The sequence below is a fragment of the Hippopotamus amphibius genome, chromosome 6 (genome assembly GCF_030028045.1).
Source record: "Hippopotamus amphibius kiboko isolate mHipAmp2 chromosome 6, mHipAmp2.hap2, whole genome shotgun sequence".
In the NCBI taxonomy this organism is placed as follows: domain Eukaryota; kingdom Metazoa; phylum Chordata; class Mammalia; order Artiodactyla; family Hippopotamidae; genus Hippopotamus; species Hippopotamus amphibius.
In genome coordinates this window covers 158,344,783-158,367,135 of record NC_080191.1, presented here as the reverse complement: position 1 = coordinate 158,367,135, position 22,353 = coordinate 158,344,783, and the positions used below count along the sequence as shown (strand labels likewise).

The following is a 22,353-nucleotide window of genomic DNA, read 5'->3' as shown; positions in this document are numbered from 1 at the left end:
GGAGCACCAGCTATAGGGGAGCAGGCTTCAGTAGTTGTGGCACACGGGCTCAACAGTTGTGGCTCACAGTTTCTAGAGCGCAGGCTCAATAGTTGTGGCACACAGGCTTAGTTGCTCTGCAGCATGTGGGATCTTCCTGGGGCAGGGCTCAAACCTGTGTCCCCTGCACTGGCAGGTGGATTCTTAACCACTGTGCCACCTGGGAAGTTGCGCCAAACTTGTTTTTCAGGAAATGCTTTGAGACTAAACTGAAAGCCCTAAACCCAGTAATCAGGAGGGTATCCTGATCTACTGTATTCCTCAGCGGGACTCATAGCTCTGAGAGAACAACATTGTTTTGTCTAATTAATAGAGGAAGGAGGTAAGACATGAAAAGATTGCCTTTCAAAAATACTGAATATTATTTGTGTTCCAGGAAAACCACCTGGAAGTAGTCATTATTCTCCCTGTTATACAATTGAAGAAACCAAGGCTCAGAGAGGTTACCCAAGGTCATACAGCTGGTGGGTTGGCAGAGCCAGATTCAGACCCAGGTATCTCTGACCGCTGAGCTCACACTCCCCACTCTCTACCAGGTGAGGTCCCCAGGTGAGGCTGCTGTGAGCAGAGAGCAGGGCTGCCTCAGGCTTCCTGTGAAAACACACAGAGACGGAGCTCTATGCGCTGAGGGCTGACTCCTGCTCACCCTCAGCACCGAGGGACTGATTTTCTCCTGGCTGAGAAGAGTCTCTGGGTTTCCAGAAATGTACTCAAGATCTTAGAGAACAATGGAGACCCAGCGTATGAGAGAAGGAAGCAGGCACTATCACAGATCCACCACCTCCTGTGGAAGATGATCTCAGATGCCCTTCACCTTGTTTTGGAGACATGCCCCATCCCCATCCCACCCCTCACAAACGCTAAAGGCAGAGATGAAAGTGCCTGCTTTCACACAAGGGCCACTTGTGGTTTCCTTCCCTGCTCAGCTCACCACTTGGGAGGGCCTTTCAGTTACTTCTCCTAACGCAAGTGACTTTGTTTTCTCTGCCACAAGCAAATGAGGGGCAGAAGGAGGCGTGTTCTTTGTTGCCAGAGCCTGCCCTGGAATTAGCCTCACATCACTCGGAAGACCCAGCCGTGCTGAGCACTGAGCCCAGCAGCCCCTGGGGGAGGCGGCGGTGCTCCCTGGCACCCCAGTCATGGCCTGGAAGCTGTCTGCAGTGGTGGTGCTCTTCGTGTCCCTGGCTGGTGAGTGACACGTGATTTTCCAAGGTGACCCTACCACATCTGGTCCTGTTAAATGTGAATGCATTTTAATGCCAGTGACCAAGGGGGGACAGGACAGACTGGAGATGGCTGTGGTGGCTTCACCTACTGCGGGTGTTTGACTTGGCAATGTCTCTTTATCAGCTTCTGTGTGGAGCACACCTTCGTTTTTTTCCCGAAGGCTTTCAGTTTGAACTTGTTTTCCATGAGTCAGGCAGAGTAGGCGTCACCCCTGGAAGACAGTGACATTGCCCCTGGCTCCCAAATGGTTTCTAGGCACCTGATTAGGGAGAGTTTGTAGAAATCACTTCGATTTAAGTGATTTAAGCCAGAGCTTAGAAATGGGGGCTTCTGCCACAGCGTCTGGGGAATGCATGTCATGCCTTGCTTTTTTTGCTTTTCTTAAATGAAGCGCTATGTGTGTTATGTAACCATGAGTTGTGGAGATGAAGGAGGTGTGGTCTGACAAACTGTGCCACCTCAGAAGAATATAAGCCAGGGCATCAAAGATTTCTTTTGTCATTACCAGCATATGTCAGATCAGAGAGACTGTCTGGGAAGCTGAGCTTTTAATGATTCTTTTGTGTCTCTACCCCTTGCTTTCACCAAGAGCATTTTCTCCCTAGGACACTGAGTCCTCTTATGTGCTTTAGCAAGTTTGCTGGTTGAGTCACAATTCCTTCTACTACCACTGACTTGAACATGTGAGGGAACTAGCTCTGTCCACATGGCCCCACTAACATGCTCAAATGGGGGACACAGCTGCATTTGACTGTAACATGAATTGTCAGGAAAGGTGGGTGAAAGGTCAGGCCAGCTACCTTAATCCAGGCTGTTTTTCTCTGTGCCACACTTTCAGAATTAGAGTTTCACATCCTTTTGGAGGCAAAATGAATTATATTTAGCAGAGCAAGCTGATAAAAAAGTAGATCTCAATGTAGCAGTAATCCTCAGTGACCTGTGTGTGGGTGCCAATTCAATGGCTGGCAGATGACTGGTGGATTCAGAAATACAGTGAGTGTGTGATAAATACACAGGCAGGTGGAGAGGAAATGCCCACATTGCCATTTCCTCTCTGAGCTGTATATTATTAGTGGTGAACACAGGCCCTCAGCTAACAAATGGCAGCCCTGAGATTTGCATCCAGGAAGTTCAGCTTTGGGGTCGATGCTCTGCACTTCTACGTGCATATGTTCAAGAAATACTTGGTGAATTGCATGTGAGCAAAAACCATTAGACATGTTGCTTGGAGAGACAAACTGTGTAATCTTTATCCAGTACTCTGCTTACCTGATCTCAGACTCCTCCCCCATAAAATGAGGGGATTTAAGTTTGTATCAGTTAAGTTTAGGTTCAGCTGCACATAAGAGACAAGTGCCAAATAGTGACTTAAACAAGATAAATGTTTGTTTCTCTCTCAAGTGAAAACAAGTCCAGAGGCATTCAGACCAGGTCTGTGTGGGAACTCATTTTTGTGGACCCACCACCCTATATGTGACTTCCACTTGCAAGGTCTCCTCATGGTTCTAGATGTCTGCTGGAGCTCCAGCCATCACATGCAAGTTGCAGGCTGATAAAAGGAGGAATCAGGAAGGCAATAGAGAGTCCCCATAGGTGACTGAACTCCCTTCAAGCAGCCTTCCGAGAGGCCCACATAACCCCACCACTTCTATTGCTTTGGCTCGAACTCAGTCACACATTCTTACCCATCTGGAAAGGAAACTTGGAGATGGGGGGCTTCATTCCAGGCAGCAACTGCTCAGCTTAAACTCATGGTTCTGTTACTAAGGAAAAAGGAGAGAGTGGATTTTGAAGTAATCAGCCAGCAGTCTCTGACACAGGGCTAGAGCCCCTTCTGTTCAAGAAAACTAACAGAGGCAGGATTGACATCGTTCTGCTAAAAGGTCTGAGATTAAACTGTGAAACTGTGAGCAGAGTCTTCTCAAGGACCCACCCCTGCTGCCCCACACATCCGGAAACCGTCTTCCTGCCACAGCCAGCTGGGGCTGCTTCTGCTGCCTGGGTAGGTGGCAGAGAAGATGCTCAGGAGTTGAACTCAATTCCCTGCCCCTGGATATGGCCACAGGGCTCCATTTACTCTCCAGCTGGGTCCCTTAGACCTCTGCAAAGTGTGGCCTCTAAGACCTGCCAGGCCTGCTCCCTGCTGGCCCTCCACCTGGCCCCGCCCCCTTCCCCACACCCTCCCATGTTCCCATCATGCTGCCTCCCTTACTGTTCTGCAGACATACCAGGCTCTGAAGCTCCTGTGCCTTTGCACATACTCTTCCTCCTGCCTGCAGGTTACCATCTACTTTCTTGTCTGCCTGAAGAATTTCTCCTTGTATTGGATTCCCCACCCCACCCCATAGCACTCAGGACCTGCTTCAATAATAACACCTGTCACACTAAGAATATGTAGTCCATTTCTGTGTCTGCCTCACAAGGCTTTGAGATCCTGAGAAAAAAGACCTACCCCCAGTGCCTGGCCTGGAGCTGAGCTAAGAGGAGGCTCCTATGTATCTACTGGATTGGGTGTGGCAGAGAAACCAAACTAAGGCTCTCTGGGAAGGCCCAACTGTCTGGGAAATGCCTAAAGAAGCGGTCCTTGTGTGGTCACTGGCTCTCCCAAGGCCTGGCGGATGAGCTATCTCTCAGCTCCTCCTTCGCACACTCCTCCCTGCAGTTCACCATCTAGAGGAGTACAGACAAGGGGCTAAGGCTCTGGGGTACTCATTTGCTGGGTCTCTTGAACCCTGGAGAGGAGATGCTGAGGTTCTGGGGGTGGGAGCTTGGCAGAGCAGCATGTGGATTTCAGGCTGTGTTCTTAGAGTAGAAGGAGGATCCGGAGAGTCTGAGCTGTGCCCTGCTCCTGCTTCCACTCACTGCCCTCTTTGTGGGTCTCAGACAGACCAGTGAACTTGACTAAACCTCTGGAGGGGGGTTGGGGGGTAAAGATCACATTTAAAAACGATTACCCAGTTTTGACCAAGATTGGTCATATACATGTGGTCATAAGCATAGATTTTGTGAAACAGAGTATTTTTCAGAGTATTATTTCCGTTGAGTACCCAGCAAACATATGAACTTTCTGGGACATATTTCAATGCACAGCATAGCTACCCCTGTCAAATTTCCATCTAATCACCTGCCCATCTTTTATACCCCATATTCCTACAGGGAGATGAAGAGAGGAGGGGAAGGACCAGAGTGGAGAAGGAAAAGAATATTAGAACAACATTTCCCAGACGTGTTTAATTGTAACACACTCTGTCACTTTAGGTCACTTGTGGTCCTGCCACCTACCAGCCCAGGCTTCCGTCCACCACAAAGTCACATACCATATGGAGACACCATCACCTCCAGACACCTCACAAAGACTTCCTATATACCAAGCATACTTGACAGGGTACCACGGGCCTTCTTGTCCTGTTCGGGGTGCTGTGCATTCATGAATGGCCAGTGTGCTTTTTTCCCTTATTTGAGTTCATTCATTACTGCTGAGAGAGGAGTTCTAATCGCATTGTGAGGAAGGCTCTCCCTTTGAAAGTGTGCGCTACGCAGTTGAGGAAATTCTACTCAACTGAGAATATTTGCTTTAGTTCATAAGCATAAGCTGTACACAGTGGGATTTTATCAAGGACCTAATCTTCCAGGAGAGCAAAAGGCAGGTGGTTCCCAGTCTCCCAGAGTTCTCTGCAGCAATCTTTGCTTTTTACTATAAGATATTCCTAGATACCACATCTGGGAGTGAATTCCGTGTCTTTATAGTAATAATATGAATCTAATGGGATTCCCATTGGGTTCTTGACCCACAAAACAGCAATTCAGGTTCAGTCCAAATGAATTATGAAAATAAACCTTCAACGACTGTCAATCTTCATAACAATCTTGAAAGGAAAAATCTTGCTCCAAGCTATACAGTATGGGCATAAAGTCTCCACATACGATTTTGCAAAAATTTGCAAAGTAAACCTACAGCCCATAAAATCTACAATTCTCAAATATCATACATTTCAATTGTCCAAGTAAACATTTTAGATACAAAAAAGACTTTTGTAATACTCTCACGGAACTTAATGTCATTAATAATGTCTTCTTTAAAGGTTATCAAAGGCATTTGGAACTGTTACTTTTTTTTCTTTCCCATTTTACAAACCCGCTGTGCAGAAATAATTTATAAGTGTTACTACTGGGCTTAAAGTTAGCCTTTTCTTCCGGACAATACTTACGGTTTTAGCATGTGGCCCTTTGAAAGCCTCCCTGAGGACACCAGTAAGAGGGTTTAGTGAATTGGGGTCATTGAAGAGGCACTCGCCTCTTCTTCTCTCCCCTGCTTTTGTGTCATCGCTCACCGTTCTTCCCCGTAGTGCACACCACCTCCACCCATCCCCAGATCCAAGGGCAGGCTTTGGTTCAGACCGGGGCTTGCGTCTCAACTCCATAATTTACTAGTTGTGTGATTATGGTCAAGTTAATAGAATTTTCTAAACCTGAGTTTCCTCATCTGAAAGACAGATAAAGATTAGTACCTATCAGAGGGTTTTTGAGAAGAGCTGGTGAAAGATGACCCTTGACCTGAGGCCTGCATGTAGTAAGCATTCAGGAACTTGGAATGTTTATTGTTCTTATTATGGGGAAAGTACCTACCTAGAAATATATTGGATGAAAGAGAGAAGAGAGGAAAGGAGTTTATGGATGATTTTAATTAGACATGAAATTCAGGACTCTATAAACACCAGCTTAGAGTGACCGTCTTTCCCTTGTCCCAGTATTTTTCCAAGTCACTGCCCAGCACTGGGCAGCTCAGCTCCAGGGAATACAGTGAATACAGTGCGTAAACACAATGCAATCATAGTGTGGAAGAGAGAGTGCCATCTCTCCGTGTACCTGCATAAGCTCTCAAGGGACGTCATCTGTAGTTGTCCACTTTCTGGCTTGCTCTGTGCTTGGAAGAAGACAAGGATAGAACTATTCTGGTTGAAAAAGAGTCAGAGGCCTTCAGCCCTGAAGGGACGGCCCAGGAGAGAACCTATGACGATAACACACACTCTGGGCATGCTTAATAGTGCTCTACCCACCGAATACCTTCTGTGCACAGGCGCTGGTGGTAAATAAAATAGCCAGGTTCCCACCTTGAGGTTGCTTTTAATCTAGTGGGAGAGATGCACAATCCATAAATAAACATATAATCAGGGCTGATAGTCTACTGGTACACACTGTCTGGCCAGGCTTATTGTTAAATAGTTGAATACCATCCCCTTATATAATTACGGGTTGTGATTAGTGCAGTGAAGGCAGTGAATGTAACACTGCGGTGGAGAATCGTGGGGATGGGGAGCTGTTTTCTGTGGGGAGAACAGGAAAGTTCTTTGAGGAGCTGACATTTCAGCCAAACCATGAAGGCCAGCACACCAGATATATCAGAGCACTTATGGATTAATTTCATTTCTTAGTTGGAAAAGTCTGGGCCACTCTGAAGGTTAAGTAAGGGAAGGACAGAAACTGGGCTACATTTAGAAAACTGATGGCAAAGTTAAAAATGGAAGGGAACTGAATCTCTTGTCGTTGGAGGCATAGATTGGCTGAACATTGTGGCAAATATGCAACGGTGCAATTCACACATCAGGTTAGGGTTTGTACTAGATAATCTTTAAGGTCCCTTTCAAACCTGGGATTATATGATTCTGTGAAAACTGTACAACTCTATGTAAATGTCTATTACTCTCATTCATGCTATCCCAGCTTTGTCAGGTCATCCTAGCAGCACCCTACCCAGGAATACACTCTACCCAGGAACTATCTGGATTCACATTTGAAGATGGAAAATGAAGAGGCGTTGATGCTTAGATAACTAGCTGAATGTGCTCACTAGGGTGTTAGTACCACACCCCATGCAGATAAAGGGGAAGAATATTTCCAGTATGATCACAACCCGGTAAAGACATGGGTGCAACCAAAATGTTAAAATTGTGGCCTCGTGGTAGAATTTTGAGTGACCTTCACTTCACTGTTATATCCTTGTAAATTTCCCCCGAATGTAAATATGCATGTTCATTTTTAATGAAACGTGAAAGTGGGAGTGGGGGAGGGGCTCACTAATGTGAGCTATTAGTTGATATATTAACATTGTTGTTTCCTAATTTGCAGTGATTTTGCATTATGGCAGTCATATGGGAGCAAAAGTGATTCCAGAAATCACAGGCTATTCTCCACCTGCAACAGTACAGGCTACAGTAGAACCTCCACTCCTGCAGCCAGCTAACTACATGCCTAACAAGACTTCAGCAGCGAGATCAACCGATGGTCATGTTGCCTCTCAAAGAGCTGCCACGACATCCAGCTCTGAGACCCTAACCACACACACATCCATGAAACCTCTAGCAACAACTTCCCTGGTAACTACAAACAGCACCCCGTCCACCAGCCCAACAGTCCACACCCGAATCACAACCCTGGCCACAAGCAACAAGTCACACACAGCTGCTCCAGTCACTGAGGCCACGGTCAGCCCCAGCGCAGGCCCCGGTCCATCACGACCCACCAGCACCTCAGCAGCCCACACGACCGGCACCAGGCCGCCGACTGTCAGCCATACGACCGGGAAAACCACCCAACTCAGTACCCAGACCACCCTTCCAGCAGCGTTGTCCACCTCCCCACACAACAGCACAACCAGTCCGAAGCCTACTCAACCCACCCACAGCCCAGGGCCAACCACAGCCGCACACAATACAACCCCAACGGCCTCACCTGCCACCGTGGCCCCCAGGCCCACCCTTGCCCCTCAGCCGTCATCAGCCAAGACGGGAACTTATCAAGTTCTAAACGGAAGCAAGCTCTGCATCAAAGCAGAGATGGGGCTAGAGCTGGCAGTTCAAGACACGGAGTCGGTAAGTCAGGGCCATAGGGCTATAACATGGCTTCAAAAAGTTTGAGTGGGGAGCGCCTTGCTAAACATGAACGTTCCCCTGCATCCTGTATCTTGTAATGAAATAAATATCTGTGAGCCCCTCTTTCTGCAAGGTGCTTCACTAGGAGGTGGAGCTGTTTTAGAATACAGACAAAAAGAGACACCGGTAGTGCCTGTATGAGTGAAGGCAGGCACACACCAAAATTTTAAATATGTGCACCCCTCGCCTTGAGCCACCATGGGCAGAGGGCTGGGGTGTGTCCAGTGGTGACCCCCGCCTGGCCCTGCCCCTCTGGATCACTTCCGAGCCTCCGCAACTTCCCTGTGAAATGGCAGGTTTGCATTAGATGGTCTCCGCGGTTCCAGCCAACTGTGACATTAATGTGAAAAATCCAGGTTAACGAGAAGATTGGAGGGGTGGGGGGGGAGTGGGGCTAAGATTATTTGATTTACCGAAAGAATCACTATAAAAATTCCTCCTTTTTTTTACACAGTTTTTATGATTTCAAGTAAAACGTCCACATTCAGGTTTTTATTTGAAACAGAAGTACGTTAGATACCAAAACCTTTCCTGTAGTGCCCAACATGTTTGATTGAACGAAAATTAAGAAATTTATCAAGAATATACCTGCCATTGTAGAGAACAAACATATGGACACCAAGGAGGGAAAGTGGGGGGTCGGGGAGAGGTTGAGTCGGATGAATTAGGAGATTGGGATCGCCATATATACATTACTAATAAACAAAAAACTATCAAATTGTACACTTTAAATATATGCAGTTTATTGTATGTTAATTAATAAAAGTTCAAAAAAAAAAAAAAAAAAGAATATACCTGCCATGAATTATCTATCAAGGACCTTCTCTCTGTGAGAGCACTCCTTCTTTTAAAATATCTTGTAAATGTAACAGTTTGGAAATGAGAGGTGTCTTCCAGGGACTTTGAAATTGTGCAGTGAACACCCACTAGCCTGGAGTTTCAGGCTTGCTTACTAGCCCGTGCTTCTGGTGTCCCAGGTAGAGTTTTCTTCCACATTTCATTGAGCCGATCTATTTTATTTGATTTAGGTTTTTTCACCTCAGAAATACTTCAACATCGACCCCAATGCAACCCAAGCCTCTGGAAACTGTGGCTTCCAAAAATCCAACCTTCTCTTGAATTTCCAGGGCGGATTTGTGAATCTCACATTTACCAAGGTGAGGCTGAGCTCCCAACACTAACCACCTCTCGCTTCGCTTTCCCTGTCCCTCACCCTGGGGCCCGGTGGTGCAATCCCACACTTCACTTTAAGTTCCAGGGGAAACAGACCTCAGAGGCTTTCGAGATATTCTCTGATAAGAATGAGGGTCACGGAAATGGAGAGGAGGCAAGTGTCAACATCTTCTATTTGCTTTCTTCCCTCTTCAGCTTCCTCTGTGCAGCCCAAGAAGGGCTTTTGGGGGAGACGTGGCCTTGGGGAATCTGGCCGCAGTGCCGTTTGCAAACCACCCAAAGGAGGAAGTTGTACCGATGAACAGACCCACAGAAATTCCCAGTGGGCACAAAGAAACAGGATTACTCTGAGACCAAAGTTAATGTCACAATGGGTTCTTTCCGACCACAGAAGGCAGAATTCAGGGACTAACCCAGGCACTGGGTTTTCCAGGCCATAACTCGGAAGGGGCTGGCAATGGAGTAGAGTGGGAGGACACGGTCATGAGGTCAGACTCTGTCACTCGTTCTCCTTGTGACATCAGGCAGGCAACTTAACCTGTTTGAGCTTTTCTTTAAAATTATTATTAGAAAAACGGGGGGAAAGGAATTAAAGATCCTTCCTGGAAAGAGCTTTGTCCAACACGTGGAACGTGGATGCTTAAGAGCCAGTAACTGTGGTTACCGTGACTGAAATGGGCAAATGTCTTGGGGACACAGTGATGGTCATCCCCTTCTCAAAGGAGAGACTTGCCCCTGCTTGCCCCAAAGTGTCTTTCAAATGAGCCAAGGGGATCCTTGCAGCTGGGACTCCACGTGGGCCTCCTTCTTACCTGTCTAACACGACGCCTGAAGTCAGAGAGGCTTGGTGAGCAGATCTTGGAGAGCAATGACACAGACTTTGGCATCACACAAATCAAGACTGACTCTCAGCCGTAATCCTTACTAGCTGCCTGAGCTTAGACTAGTTGGGGCGTTTCCTCATCTAGAAAATGGAACTAATGATAGCTACTTAGCGGGACCCTTGGGAAAATTAGAAATGGTATACGTAAGCCATCTAGCACAGTGCATGGTACATGCAATGGTCTTTATTGCATGGAGTTGTTATTATTGTTGTTGTTGTTGTTATTGACTTGGTCTCATAGGCTTTATCCTCCTCATGCATACTTTTCTCCTTAAGGTAGAGATGCACCTGAGAAGTCGGTGGTTTCCTTTCAGTACCAAATGGAAACAAACAGAGTCCTTCACCAGCAGACCATTCGGGCCATAGTAAATGCTCTAATCCCGCACAACTGATGTTAACCTAAAAAGGTGTCAGGGATTTGTTTTAAAAGTCACTTTAGCAAAATGGCAGAGGATAAGCAAAAGCATTTATGCTTCGGTTTAGAGCTGGATCCCACCCAGACCACTGCCCCTGTGAATAACTGCCTACAGAGAGGCGTCCGAAACCTCCAGTGTTTGTGTGAGGCGCACAGTGGCCACGGCTGCCAAGCCGTGGGCAGAACCACAAGCAGGAGCTTCTCGGTAACTTTCAGTGTCTTTTTTTTTGCTGCTTTCCTCTGTCTCCTGGGAAAATGCCTTCAGGCTGGACTCTACATGATTAAGCCCCACCCAAGCGCCGAATCCCAGGCTTTCTGGAAATCCTCTGTGCCTCCAGAGGGTGGACAGGAAATGAGTGTCCAGTAGAGCTGGAAGGACCAGCAGGGCCTCCCGGCCCTACTCCACCTTCGGGAAGGAGCAGGGTGAGCCGCTCTCAGTCCGCAGCCCCACGTGTTGCAACGGCTGCTTTGCCCGAGTCTCACCAGCCAAACTCACCTTGTTCACTCCCACTCCCAGCACCAATTCCCCGCGCAGCGGACCCCAGCTGTGCCCCAAGAGAAAGCAAAGAGGCTCGTAGAATGTAAACGTTCCCCCCAGCCTTAGCCCGTCTGGGGAATTTCTGCATTTTAAAAGAGAAGTTGTTTAAGCCAAAAGAGTGGTCACAAACCCACAGATTACAGGGGCTAAGCATAGAACTTAATGAGTGAAGTAGTGAAAAAGTAAACATGTCTTTTTCCTTGAAACAGGCAGTCCTTTGATTGTATTTTCCCACTTTTGGTGAAGACTTTATTTTCCCATTAAGTCTGCATACGAGAAATGTTGGAGGTGACAAGTGGCAAGCGTGAGATGCCAAGGGGAAGCCTCAGCAGCGAGGGGACAAGCGGGGGCCGTCGGGCGTGCCCATCCTCCCCGGAGGGGGCAGCCGCTCCCGGGATCCAGCTGGTGGGGCCGGGGCGGGGCTGGCAGCGAGCCCTCGGGACTGTCACTGTCCTCTGTGGCAGGTGTTCATTCTGGGTGGTGGGGTGCCTTGAGCGGCCGCCACCCTACTGTGCCCATTAAATAGTTTACACATCATCTCTATCAGCTGGTAATAAGAGACCAGTGTTTGTCAACACGGATTGTTCAAGAGAAGGCAGAAACCCCGATCTTTTTTATGAAAGCACATGACTTTAAGTGTTGGCCACACATTTTTTTTTTTTTTTTAATTTGAACACTCTGTTGGCCAAACAAAACAGCTGTGGGCCCGCTTTGGCCTGTGGATCCCAGCACTGTGCCTTCTGCCCTCACAGGTGAGCTATGTGAAATGCATTTAGGCAGGAAAGTCATTGAGATTCTTCCACAAGAGAAATGGCCTCAACAGTTTGGTCAAGCATTTTTCACATGGTGCTAGCTTCTACACCAGTGCTTCTCAACAGCAACAGTGTTAACACTTGGGTGAAAACAAGTCTTGGTGGCAGGGGCTGCCCTGCGCCTTGTGGGACCTCGAGCAGCGTCCCTGGTCACTACCTGCTAGATGCCAGTAACCACACCCAGCCCCAGCTGTGACAACCCCAAATGTCTCCAGACATCGCTAAATGTCCCTCCAGGGGCAGAGTCATCCCTTGTTGAGCAGCCGTGATCTAGAGAAGAAGAGAGCCTTTGAACATAGGAATACATGTTAGTTACAACATAGTAGATGTTATAAACGAGAACCAAGCTGTAGAATGATGAATGGATGCTGATTAGCAAGACTGAGTTGTGAGCCATTTTATCAATGAGAATTTACTGAGCACCTACTTTGTCCCCAACGCTGAGCTGGACATAATGGGAGAAATGAAAGAAATATAGGCTGTAGTTTGAGGTTTCAAATCATGTACAATGATTTGTAGTTTTTAAAATTGAAATACTGCCAATGACAGAAATGTAAAGAAAAACTTGCTTCCTGATGTTGATGTTGTTGTTCAGGCAAGACTTGACTTATCCGTCTCATTTCTATGTGACCGTAGGCAAGTCACCAGTTCTCTCTCTGAGCCTTAGTTTCCTCCACCATAAGATGGGGCTAACCAGAACCTATTTTGTTAGGCCACAGTGAGGGTGAACTGGGCTGGCGTATGTGAAAATGCTGAGCGTGGCATCTGGAGAGGTGGGTTTCCTTTCTCATTTCTCTCAGTTTGATTTTTTAAAGAACTGAGCGTTTCCATGTCAGTGTCTCATTTGATTGAGGTGACCGTGCTGAAAGTTGTTCAGACCCTTCAGCTGCAAGATACATATATCTCCTTTCCCCCACTCCCCACAACTTCCTTGTTTTGAAGGATAGTTTGTTTTAAAAACATCTTTGAGTAACTTTGTGTAGAGTTCATGTTTCTGTTCTCAGCCCTACCCCTTTCTCGTCCATCTGGTTGAAAGGGCAGTGCACACCTCCGGTGCTGGCTCTGGGACCTGGGAGAAATGACTCACCAGGAAGGAGAAGCACCAGGGCAAGGCAGTGAGTTGGCCAGCCCAGGTCTGGAATCGAATAGTGCCCACCACCTGCTATTTCCCCAGAGCCTTTCAGGGGCATTCAGAGCCCTCTTAGCTTGTAGACTCCTGAGAACTGTTATCACTGTTCAAATGTTAACACCCTCAGGATGTGCTGTTTAGAACTTCCCAAGTGTGTGGCACCATTTCCTGCCCTGTTTTCCATTGTGGGGTTCCCTCTGCTTGGAATGCCCCTCCCACCCGTAATTCATCCTTTGAGATGAGTTATCAATTCATCTTCATCCTATGAAGTCTCCCCACCCCAATCCCAGCCTCCATCCCAGGTAAAACTAGGACACTTTCTTTTCTTGGTTTCCTGACCCTCCATATATTCCCTGACCTCCGTTAATGCATTTACCACACATTTTGCCATCTTGAAGGCAAGTCTTTGACTTATGTGCATTCCTCTCTCTAGTGCCCAGCCCTGACTTTATACATAGTATATTTTTAGCAAATGAATCCATAAAGGAGTGAATCTAATTTTCACAGAGAACTCTGGGCCGAGTTGCCAAAAAGTAGATCAGCAGCTGTAAGGAAACAGCCTCTTTGGCTTCCTTTTGTGACATTCAGAGCAGAGATTTCTTTCTTTTTCTTTTTTTTTTTCTTCTTAATTTTTTTTGTTTTGTTTTGTTTTGTTTTTTGGCACACGGGCTTAGTTGCTCCGAGGCATGTGGGATCCTCCTGGAGCAGGGATCGAAACCGTGTCCCCCGCGTTGGCAGGCAGATTCTCAACCACTGCGCCACCTAGGAAGCCCTCTTCTTAATTTTATATTGGAGTGTAGTTGATTAACAATTTTGTGTTAGTTTTGGGTGTACAGCAAAAAGATTCAGTTTTACATATATATGTATCTATTCTTTTTCAAATTATTTTCCCATTTAGGTTGTTACATAATATTGAGCAGAGTTCCCTGTGCTATACAGTAGGTCCTTGTTGATTATCCATTTTAAATATAGTAGTGTGTACATGTCAGTCCCAAACTCCCTAACTATCCCTCCCCGATACACTTAGATTTCGTTCTCTAAGTCTCTGTTTCCAGAGCAGAGATTTCTTGATGAAGTTGTGACAACATTGAACAAAAAAGGCCTGATTGATGTTCACATCCTCAACATCTGTGACTGTGAGACTCCCACAATACATTTTGCGGAAGTTGAAGAGAGAACATTGGGCCTGTGGTCGGTTGTCGTCATGCTGCCTTTCTGGGCAGGCTTGACTGGTTGGATTGCTCTGGACCCTGTCCTTTGCTAAGAAGGATGTTTAAGTCCCTTGAATTAAGATCTTTTTGGTGAGATATTGCAGAGTTCTCTTTAGGAGCCACATTGTCAGCAGCCATTGGTTGAGTTGTGAGATGGGACTTTTGCTAACGGTCCATTCAAATGGACGTGCTATGCGTGCTAAAGTACCATATTCGGCTATGAGGGGTCCTTGGGCCCCTTTTGTCAATGCTGACGGGTACTCAAAGGATCTTTACTTTGTCTTCAATTATCTGTCATGGTAGATATTTGTCACTCTCTGACCTCAACCCCAAATGAGAAAAACATCTGGCAGAGAATAACCCGTGGGTGTCAAAGGAGAAAGCAGACACTATAAATTGCATAATGTGTGGCATGTAATTTCCCTTGGGTTTGGGTTAAATCTGACACCTGCTTGAAGCTCTCGATCTCCCTCACCGCTGCCCTCCTCTGTATCCACCCCATTCCCATCCCTGAGAGCTGAGGTTTCAGCTTCGATCTTTCATTCACACGGCTAGCTAAGCTTAGCTCACTGGCTTGCTCTGTCTTTCTGTTTGTGGTGGATCTGAGCTCTAGGAGATAGATACAAATTATCACTTGAGCTCAAGGAGAGAGGTTTACTGGGAAGGGGAAATCTTTTTATTACTGTTGTTCGCAACACCAGTTAAAGTTTGAGTGAAGATTTTGTGATAAGTTTTTTATATGATTCCTTCATTTAATCCTCCCATCAACCTATGAGGTAAGTCCTGTTACTGTTGTCCCCATTCTTCTACTGAATAAGTAAAAAAAATTAAATTTTTGGAATGTTCACAAAGATTCAACGACTCAAACTAGGTTACATGGGAACAAAGACGTACTATTTAAAATAGTGTTTAACAATTCTTAGCAATACTTTATTCTCCCAAATAGGAGGTTAACCACTCTCTTTATAACATTTCATAACCAACTGATTTGTTCAGCAACCTTGTTTTTCACTGATGTTGTAGCCTAGGAGTCAACAAGCTGTGACCCTCCCACGCCCCCCAACCAAATCCAGCCTGCCACCAGAAAAAATGTACAGTCCACAAGCTAAGAATGGCCTTTACATTCTTTAATGCTTGGAGAAAAAAAAAAAAAGAATATTCTGTGACACATGGAAATCATATAAAACTCAAATTTTAGTGTCCATAAGTGAAGTTTTTTGGGAATATGGCCACACTCATTTTGTGTACGTGTCATCTCTGGCTGCTTTTGTGCTAGAATGGTAGAGTTGAGTGGATGCTACAAAGACCCACAAAGCCTAAACTATTTACCAGATGGCTCTTGACAGCAAAAAACATGCCAACCCCGCATATAGAATAAACCTCAGCCCTGCTACCATTCACATTAGGCCAAATTCTGAATTTCCAAGTCTAAAAAAAACAGGCTTTGCTCTAGTTTCAATAAAAGGCAATTTTATTTTCTTTAACACAACTCCACAGAAACCTCTGCTATCAGCAGCCTACATTATGTAACACTTGGCATCTCAAGGAAACTAAACATTCTGCTGATCTTTTGTTTATATAAGTGCACCTAAAAAATGCTCTTCCTTCACCATGAAGATGGGCAGCAGCTCAGTGCCAGTCAACATTTTGGCTAATTTTGACTCAGTCAAAATAGAAGGAAACCTGGATATAGGTTCCAGATTCTGTCCTGTTACATCATGAGAGAAACTTGCAGTGAGTGTGAGCACTGCCATCTGTTTTGGAAGACCTCGCCTTGGGCATTAGCCCTATAAAGCACCAGTTCTGGTGGAGCAGGAACAGCCTTTCTTGTCACAGCATGCAGCTGGGAGGGCCCATGCTTACTTTAATGTTTTACCTCCCCTCTTGGAATCCTTAATGATTTTTTTTTTTTTTTTTTGGCTGCATTGGGTCTTTGTTGCTGTGTTCAGGCTTTCTCTAGTTGTGGAGAGCAGGGGGTATTCTTCATTGCGGTGTACAGGCTTCTCTTGTTGTGGAGCATGGGCTCTAGGCATGCAGACTTAAGTAGTTGTGGCATGTGGGCTCAGTAGTTGTGGCTGCTGGCTATGGAGTGCAGACTCAGTAGTGGCGCACAGGGTTAGTTGCTCCAAGGCATGTGGGATCTTCCTGGATCAGGGATTGAACCCGTGTCCCCCACATTGGCAAGCGGATTCTCAACCACTGCACCAACAGGGAAGTCCTCTTAATGATTTTTGGTCTTGCATTTTTATTTTGAACTAGGCTCACAAATGATATAGCCCACCTTGCTTCCTATAGATTATATATAGGCAACTACATTTCAGGGAATGTGAAAGAAAGTTCCTGCACAACTATTTTTTTCTCTATAACCACATATCCCATGAAGGAAAATGTAGAGCAAGATCCTGTAGACAAGATCTTGCTTTGTCTCACCTACAAACAATGTGAATCAGAGGTAGACGTCTACCTCCTCTGAGCCTCTTTGTTCTCAGCTGTAAAATGGGCTGAGAACATTTATTTTGCCTCAGTGGGTTGTTGTGAGGATCAAAGAAGGCAGAAAAATGCACTTAGTAAACTGTAAAACCCTTAAAGAAATACAAAGCAACTTTTCATTTCAGCGAGGATAGATCTAGGAACTGCCACGGGAGAGGGAAGTCTCCAGGAGGTCTCCCATGGAGCAGCAGAGCTGGCCCCATCACTGCTCTCCTGCTGCTCCTTAAATCAGTTTCCTGCTGCAGCCCAAGCAATTTCCAAAAACAAAGCCCTCATATCACTGCCCTACTTAAAACTCTTCAATGGATTCTCTCTGCCCTTAGGATGGGGCAGGGGTCTTATAAGAGTGACTGTGGGCCCTGACGTACAGGTCTCTCTTATGCTAAAAGGGACCCCGAGTAAAGAATAACCTGGGAATTCCCTGGTTGTCCAATGGTTAGGACTCTGCACTTGCCCTGCTGAGGGCCTGTGTTAGATCCCTGGTTGGGGAACTAAGATCCCACAAGCTGCACCGCATCAAGAAAGAAAAGGGGGGTGGGGCAGGGATCGTATGTGAAAGCAACTCAAGAAGGACCCGGGTCACAGTTGTTTTTCTCTAAAACAAATGGATGGTCCAAGCACGTTGTCCAACTTGTCTTTGAGACCCAAGACTGAGCACCTTAAATGAGGCATCTGGGTCTTACTCTTCCCCCAGGACTGGAGCAATGCCTGGTCTGCAATGGAAAAAATAGAAGTTAAAGAGTAGCCAGGTGGCTTGGGGTCATATCTTCCCTTGCCATCAGTTAGGGCTGTGACTTGGGCAAGTCACTGAGCCTCCATTTCTTCTCCTAGTTGTTGTGGGGATTAAATAAGGTGCAGCACCTGGCACGGGGTAAGAAGCCAGCATGTGGAGGTGCTTCAGTGAACTGTAGGATCCAGAGTTCAGTGCATCAATTGCAGTGACCTCACTGGAACAGTTTGTATTTCCGGAACCCTTATTGTGTAAGGAATCATCCTTTCGTCCACAAATAATATGTAAATGGACTAGAATGTGGCCAAGATTATTATTGTTAAATTCCTTTAATGACTACTAAAAGTAATTCAATTTCAGCTTCTGATTGTGGTTGCTCTACCATTTTTGGCAACTCTTACTTATGGATAGTTTTCTAATGAATGTTTAAAAGCAATAACGCTGTAAATCAGCTACTTTAAAAATAAAAACTCCTTTTCCAACTTACCCTTTCAAATCTCAATTCATTTCCTTTTAATGTTAAATACCCTGAGTCTCTCAGGAAGCTATAGGGCTATTCTGTAGGGTTTTTTAGTTTGTTTTGTTTTTCCAGAAGGACAATCCTTGGCTAAAATGTGGAGCACTGCTTTATAATTCTGAACACAACAACTTGGGGTCCTCTTCTAGAGAACAGCCAGTAATCTCAGGGTTAACCATTTCTTTCCAAAATCCTTCATGGCCCCATCTAACCATTTAGGAGACTTGAACCCATTAATCTGTTTAAAGCAATTCATATCGTATCCAGGAAAATCCACAGACAATTTTGCATACACTGTTTTTCCCAGGGAGTTTGTGGACCCCATCCAATCGACCCACAGTAGCCTTAAGGATGAGTGCTCTCAGTTTGAATCCCAGCTCTAAGATAATCATTACTAATAGGGCTTACTATATGCCAGCCCCAATCCATCCACCTTCTAGATGTAATTTGCATTTTAACAGGGGGGAACTTGGCCCAGCTGAAGGGACTCAGATTGTGCCAGTGGAATTTGAATTGCAGGCTCTAGCAACAAGTATGCAGTAGAGAAATTTTCAGCCAGGGGCAAGCCATTACTTATCAGTTATTTATTGTGTGATGTATTTACTTTTTTGGAAATTTTCAAACACAATTATGGCTCCATACCAACATACCCCAAACCCCCATGTCAATGATTTAATAGCTGGAGTCCTGCCTAAACAGTCTGTAAACTAGGATCATAAACATAAAAACAGAGATTACCCAGAAATTGACACACTGCTGTTTTACAGGATGAAAACTCATATTATATCAGTGAGGTGGGAGCCTATTTGAGCATCTCAAATCCAGGTAAGTAGTTGGAGAAGCCTGTTCCACCAGCAATGATGCTATGTTTCTGGTTAGCTCATTTTTCATCTTGCTAATCTGTGATGCTGTCTTTGAGAAACAGACCAAAAGAGTAGCCAGCAAGGTAACTTTGCAGGAACTTACTATTGATACATCTCTGTGTGCTTCAGTCTGCTTGTCTGCTCATGAAGCAAGTTGGCTACATAGTGTCAAATATCATTTTCAGCAGCAATAGAGTTGAGTGACTTTTGGACAGATTTGCTGTTAATGATGCAGTTTATTCTATACTCTTGGAATCATGTATTCATTCTAAGTATGGTACCTGCTAGGTACCAAGCCCTGTAATATGTACTGGGGATCCATAATTATCTAAACATATGGTCCCTGCCCTCATGGAGCTTACATTCATTCTAGAAGTGGGGAGAGGACCATAAACAGATACATTAAATTACAATATACAGTTAAATAGCGCTAAATTCTATGAGCAAACATAAGCAGGGTGGGGGGTGGATAGGACCGGAAGGGGTATTAGGGAAATCAGGGAGAAAGGTCTCTCTGAAGAGGTGAGGTTTGAGCAGAGAGCTATCCCCATTTGGGGACATCTGGGTCTGGGGAAGCTCTTTCCAAGTGGCCGGAACTACAGGTGCACAGCCTCTAAGGAGTGAGCTTGCTAGAGTGCTCAAGGACCAGGAGGGACCAGCGTGCCAGAGAGAGCGGGCAAAGCAGCCAGTGAAGTCTGAGGGGCAGCCAGGCCAGAGCACAGAGAGCCTGTGGGCAAGACAGGGTGAGGACTTTGGATTTTATTCTAAAGTGTGAAAAGATGCTGCTGGAGGGGTTGGTGTAGGCAAGTGATATATCAGGTTTATATTCACAAAGGTTCACTTTGGTTGCTGTATGAAAAATTACCCAAAGTAGAGCAAGTTGAAAGAACTCCTACAATGTTCACTTCTAGGAAAGTGATGCTCCCAGTCAAGTTGAGGGAGTTTCTCAGGGGCCTCAAATGTTTCTCCAGAAAGCTTAAACTTAGATTACATACTGTCAGTGAGCGCCTCCTCCGTGCCAAGTACTGCACCAAGGGTTTTTCACATCTCTTTTCTCCTCTTCAAAATTCTTTTGACTGGCTTAAACTTATTATTTTATCAATTAAGGAACTTATAGTAAAGAAAGTTGCCAAGAAATGAAAATGTGAAGGTGCATCTATTTTAAATATTAGCAATAGTACATTGACATTGCTCAAAAAGTTGTTGGCAGTGGTTATCAGTTAAATCTAAGTAAGACATCACAGTTGACATTTTCACATGCGTTAACTCACTTAGACGAGTCTCGTCATACTGACTGGGGAATAAATATTGTGCATGCTAACATAAATCAGCTAATGTTATCACTGGGTATGGACCAAATTTTAGCTATTAATAGGGTAGTAATGTCTCAAGGGGCAGAAGGGAAAGTCAGGCTAGAAATTAATTGAGAGGCTGAGGGAGGGGATAAAATAATTCTAGGTCCCCATGCTTAAGGCTCAGCAGTGGCAGCAGAAACTGTCATACTCATAGTAATGATAATTTTCATGTCAACGGTGGTGGTGGTGGTGGTGGTGGTATGAGTAACAGTAGTTAGTTGTAGTTATAGTGGCAAAGATTGTGGCAATCGTTAGTACAGGTGGTGGTAGTAGACTCCCCCAGGATGTAACACAAAATATGGTAGTGTTCATGGATAATTCAGCACATCGCGTAGGACGTTTGCATGTGCAAATGTAGGCGTCTACAGTATATACTACAGTTATAGGCAGGAGACACAACAGCATAGGGGTTAAGATAACAAGCTCTGGAATCAGGCAGCTTGAGTCCAAATAACACTTACTGGCTGTATAATCATAGGCAAATGTTTTCAAGCCTGTCCCCTCACCTGTAAAATGGTGACAGTAGTACCTATCTCAGGAAATTACTATGAGAATTAAACAGGAAAATGCCCATCAAGTTCTTACACAGCTCCTGACCCTCAGTGTGGCATGTTTTCTCAGATGCAAGTGAACACACCCACAGCGGCAGGAGAGGAAGGAACTTCCCGGCTCCCTCACTAACAGCCATGAGTGAATTCACTGAGGTCCATAGTCTGGTCCTCAGCCCTGGAAGCTCTCATGACACCGTAGTGGTTATCTCTTCAAGGAAACTGATATTAAACCAAGGTCATGAAACTGATGTATAAAATCAAAATGTCAGTGTGTTCATTTATATGCTACTGTTTCTTATTGTAACTGCAGGGTGACCAGACAGTTGCATCCTCTGGCCACTCAATTTTCTCCCATTCGAGAAGCCAAAGTATACTCGGAAGGGTGCCTGGTGGATGGAATTAGAGCAAATGGAGTTATCAAATGATTGAAATATTTAAACCCATGTGCCTTGAAGCATTCAACTCCTTGAAAAAGGTGTACCTCTCATGAGACAGGGCCAGTCCTTGAGCAGATCCTTCTCTGCCAGCAGCAATCAGATGGATGGAGATGGGCCTCTCCCTTCTCTATGCTTCTGTGAATGATGCAACAACCCTTCCCAATGGTGGGCTTAGTCCTTCCTTTTGGTATATTAATGCATTCAGTGTGGTGACATGCAAATAGTCTGCTTGGTAACTTTGAATGTCTCTGCTCTGATTCATTACAAGTTCATGTGATTTTTGTCTCAGAGAACAATCTTACTTTTATTTCTGGAGTTTTTGTGGGCACTTTTTTGTGCCCAAGTGTTGACAATAGAGCTCACCAACTCTGCCCCCAATGATTTAAAATAACTGAAGAAAAGATACCAAAAAGTTTTTATTTCAATGTCATCATATTCTAATTTATGTGAGATTGCCCCCATATACTGCAAGTGGAACACCAGGAAAAAGTCCCCAGAGAGCACCAGGGTGACATTTCATGAGGCAAATGTGTCAGAACTCCAGAGAGCCACATCTAAGGAAGGCCATTTAACTGCACATGGGCCGCCCAGCCACAGCTGGGGCTCAATGGATATCTGCCAGGATTCTTAACATGTTGGTATTTCTCACCTTTGTGTTTTCAGAGAAGGTTTACCAGGGCAGGAAAAGTGCAATGCTGTTGTTTGAGACTGTGGTCGGGCATTCCTTCAAGTGTGTGAGTGCACAGAGCGTCCAGCTCTCAGACCACCTTCAACTGAAAACAATGAATGTCCAACTTCAAGCCTTTGATTTTGAAGATGACCACTTTGGAAATGGTAAGTTAAGGGTTCATCATGTTGCAAACAAACTTCTGAGACCCAGGGGTAGTTTCAAGTTGTTTTTGTTTGAAGCTTTCAAAGGGACAAGAATCACACGAACATCCTAGAACAGTGTGATTCCACCAAGCTCAGGGTTGTTTCTCTGGCCAGCCCTCCCTGCCACCATTGTATGAGTCAATACCAACCTCCAAATCAGACACCTTAACCCACTCGTGTC

General features: G+C 45.4%; 1 protein-coding gene across 1 annotated transcript in view; it reads left to right on the top strand.

The window, feature by feature from the left end:
* LAMP3 (lysosomal associated membrane protein 3) overlaps window positions 1–22,353 on the top strand; it is a 47,811-nt gene that overhangs the window by 12,482 nt on the left and 12,976 nt on the right. The window contains exons 2-6 of the mRNA XM_057738086.1: window positions 1,034–1,227; window positions 7,393–8,135; window positions 9,224–9,352; window positions 18,861–18,918; window positions 21,963–22,133. Of these exons, the coding sequence (XP_057594069.1) occupies window positions 1,179–1,227; window positions 7,393–8,135; window positions 9,224–9,352; window positions 18,861–18,918; window positions 21,963–22,133 (1,150 nt within the window). The 5' untranslated portion in view covers window positions 1,034–1,178. The remainder of the gene's footprint in view (window positions 1–1,033; window positions 1,228–7,392; window positions 8,136–9,223; window positions 9,353–18,860; window positions 18,919–21,962; window positions 22,134–22,353) is intronic.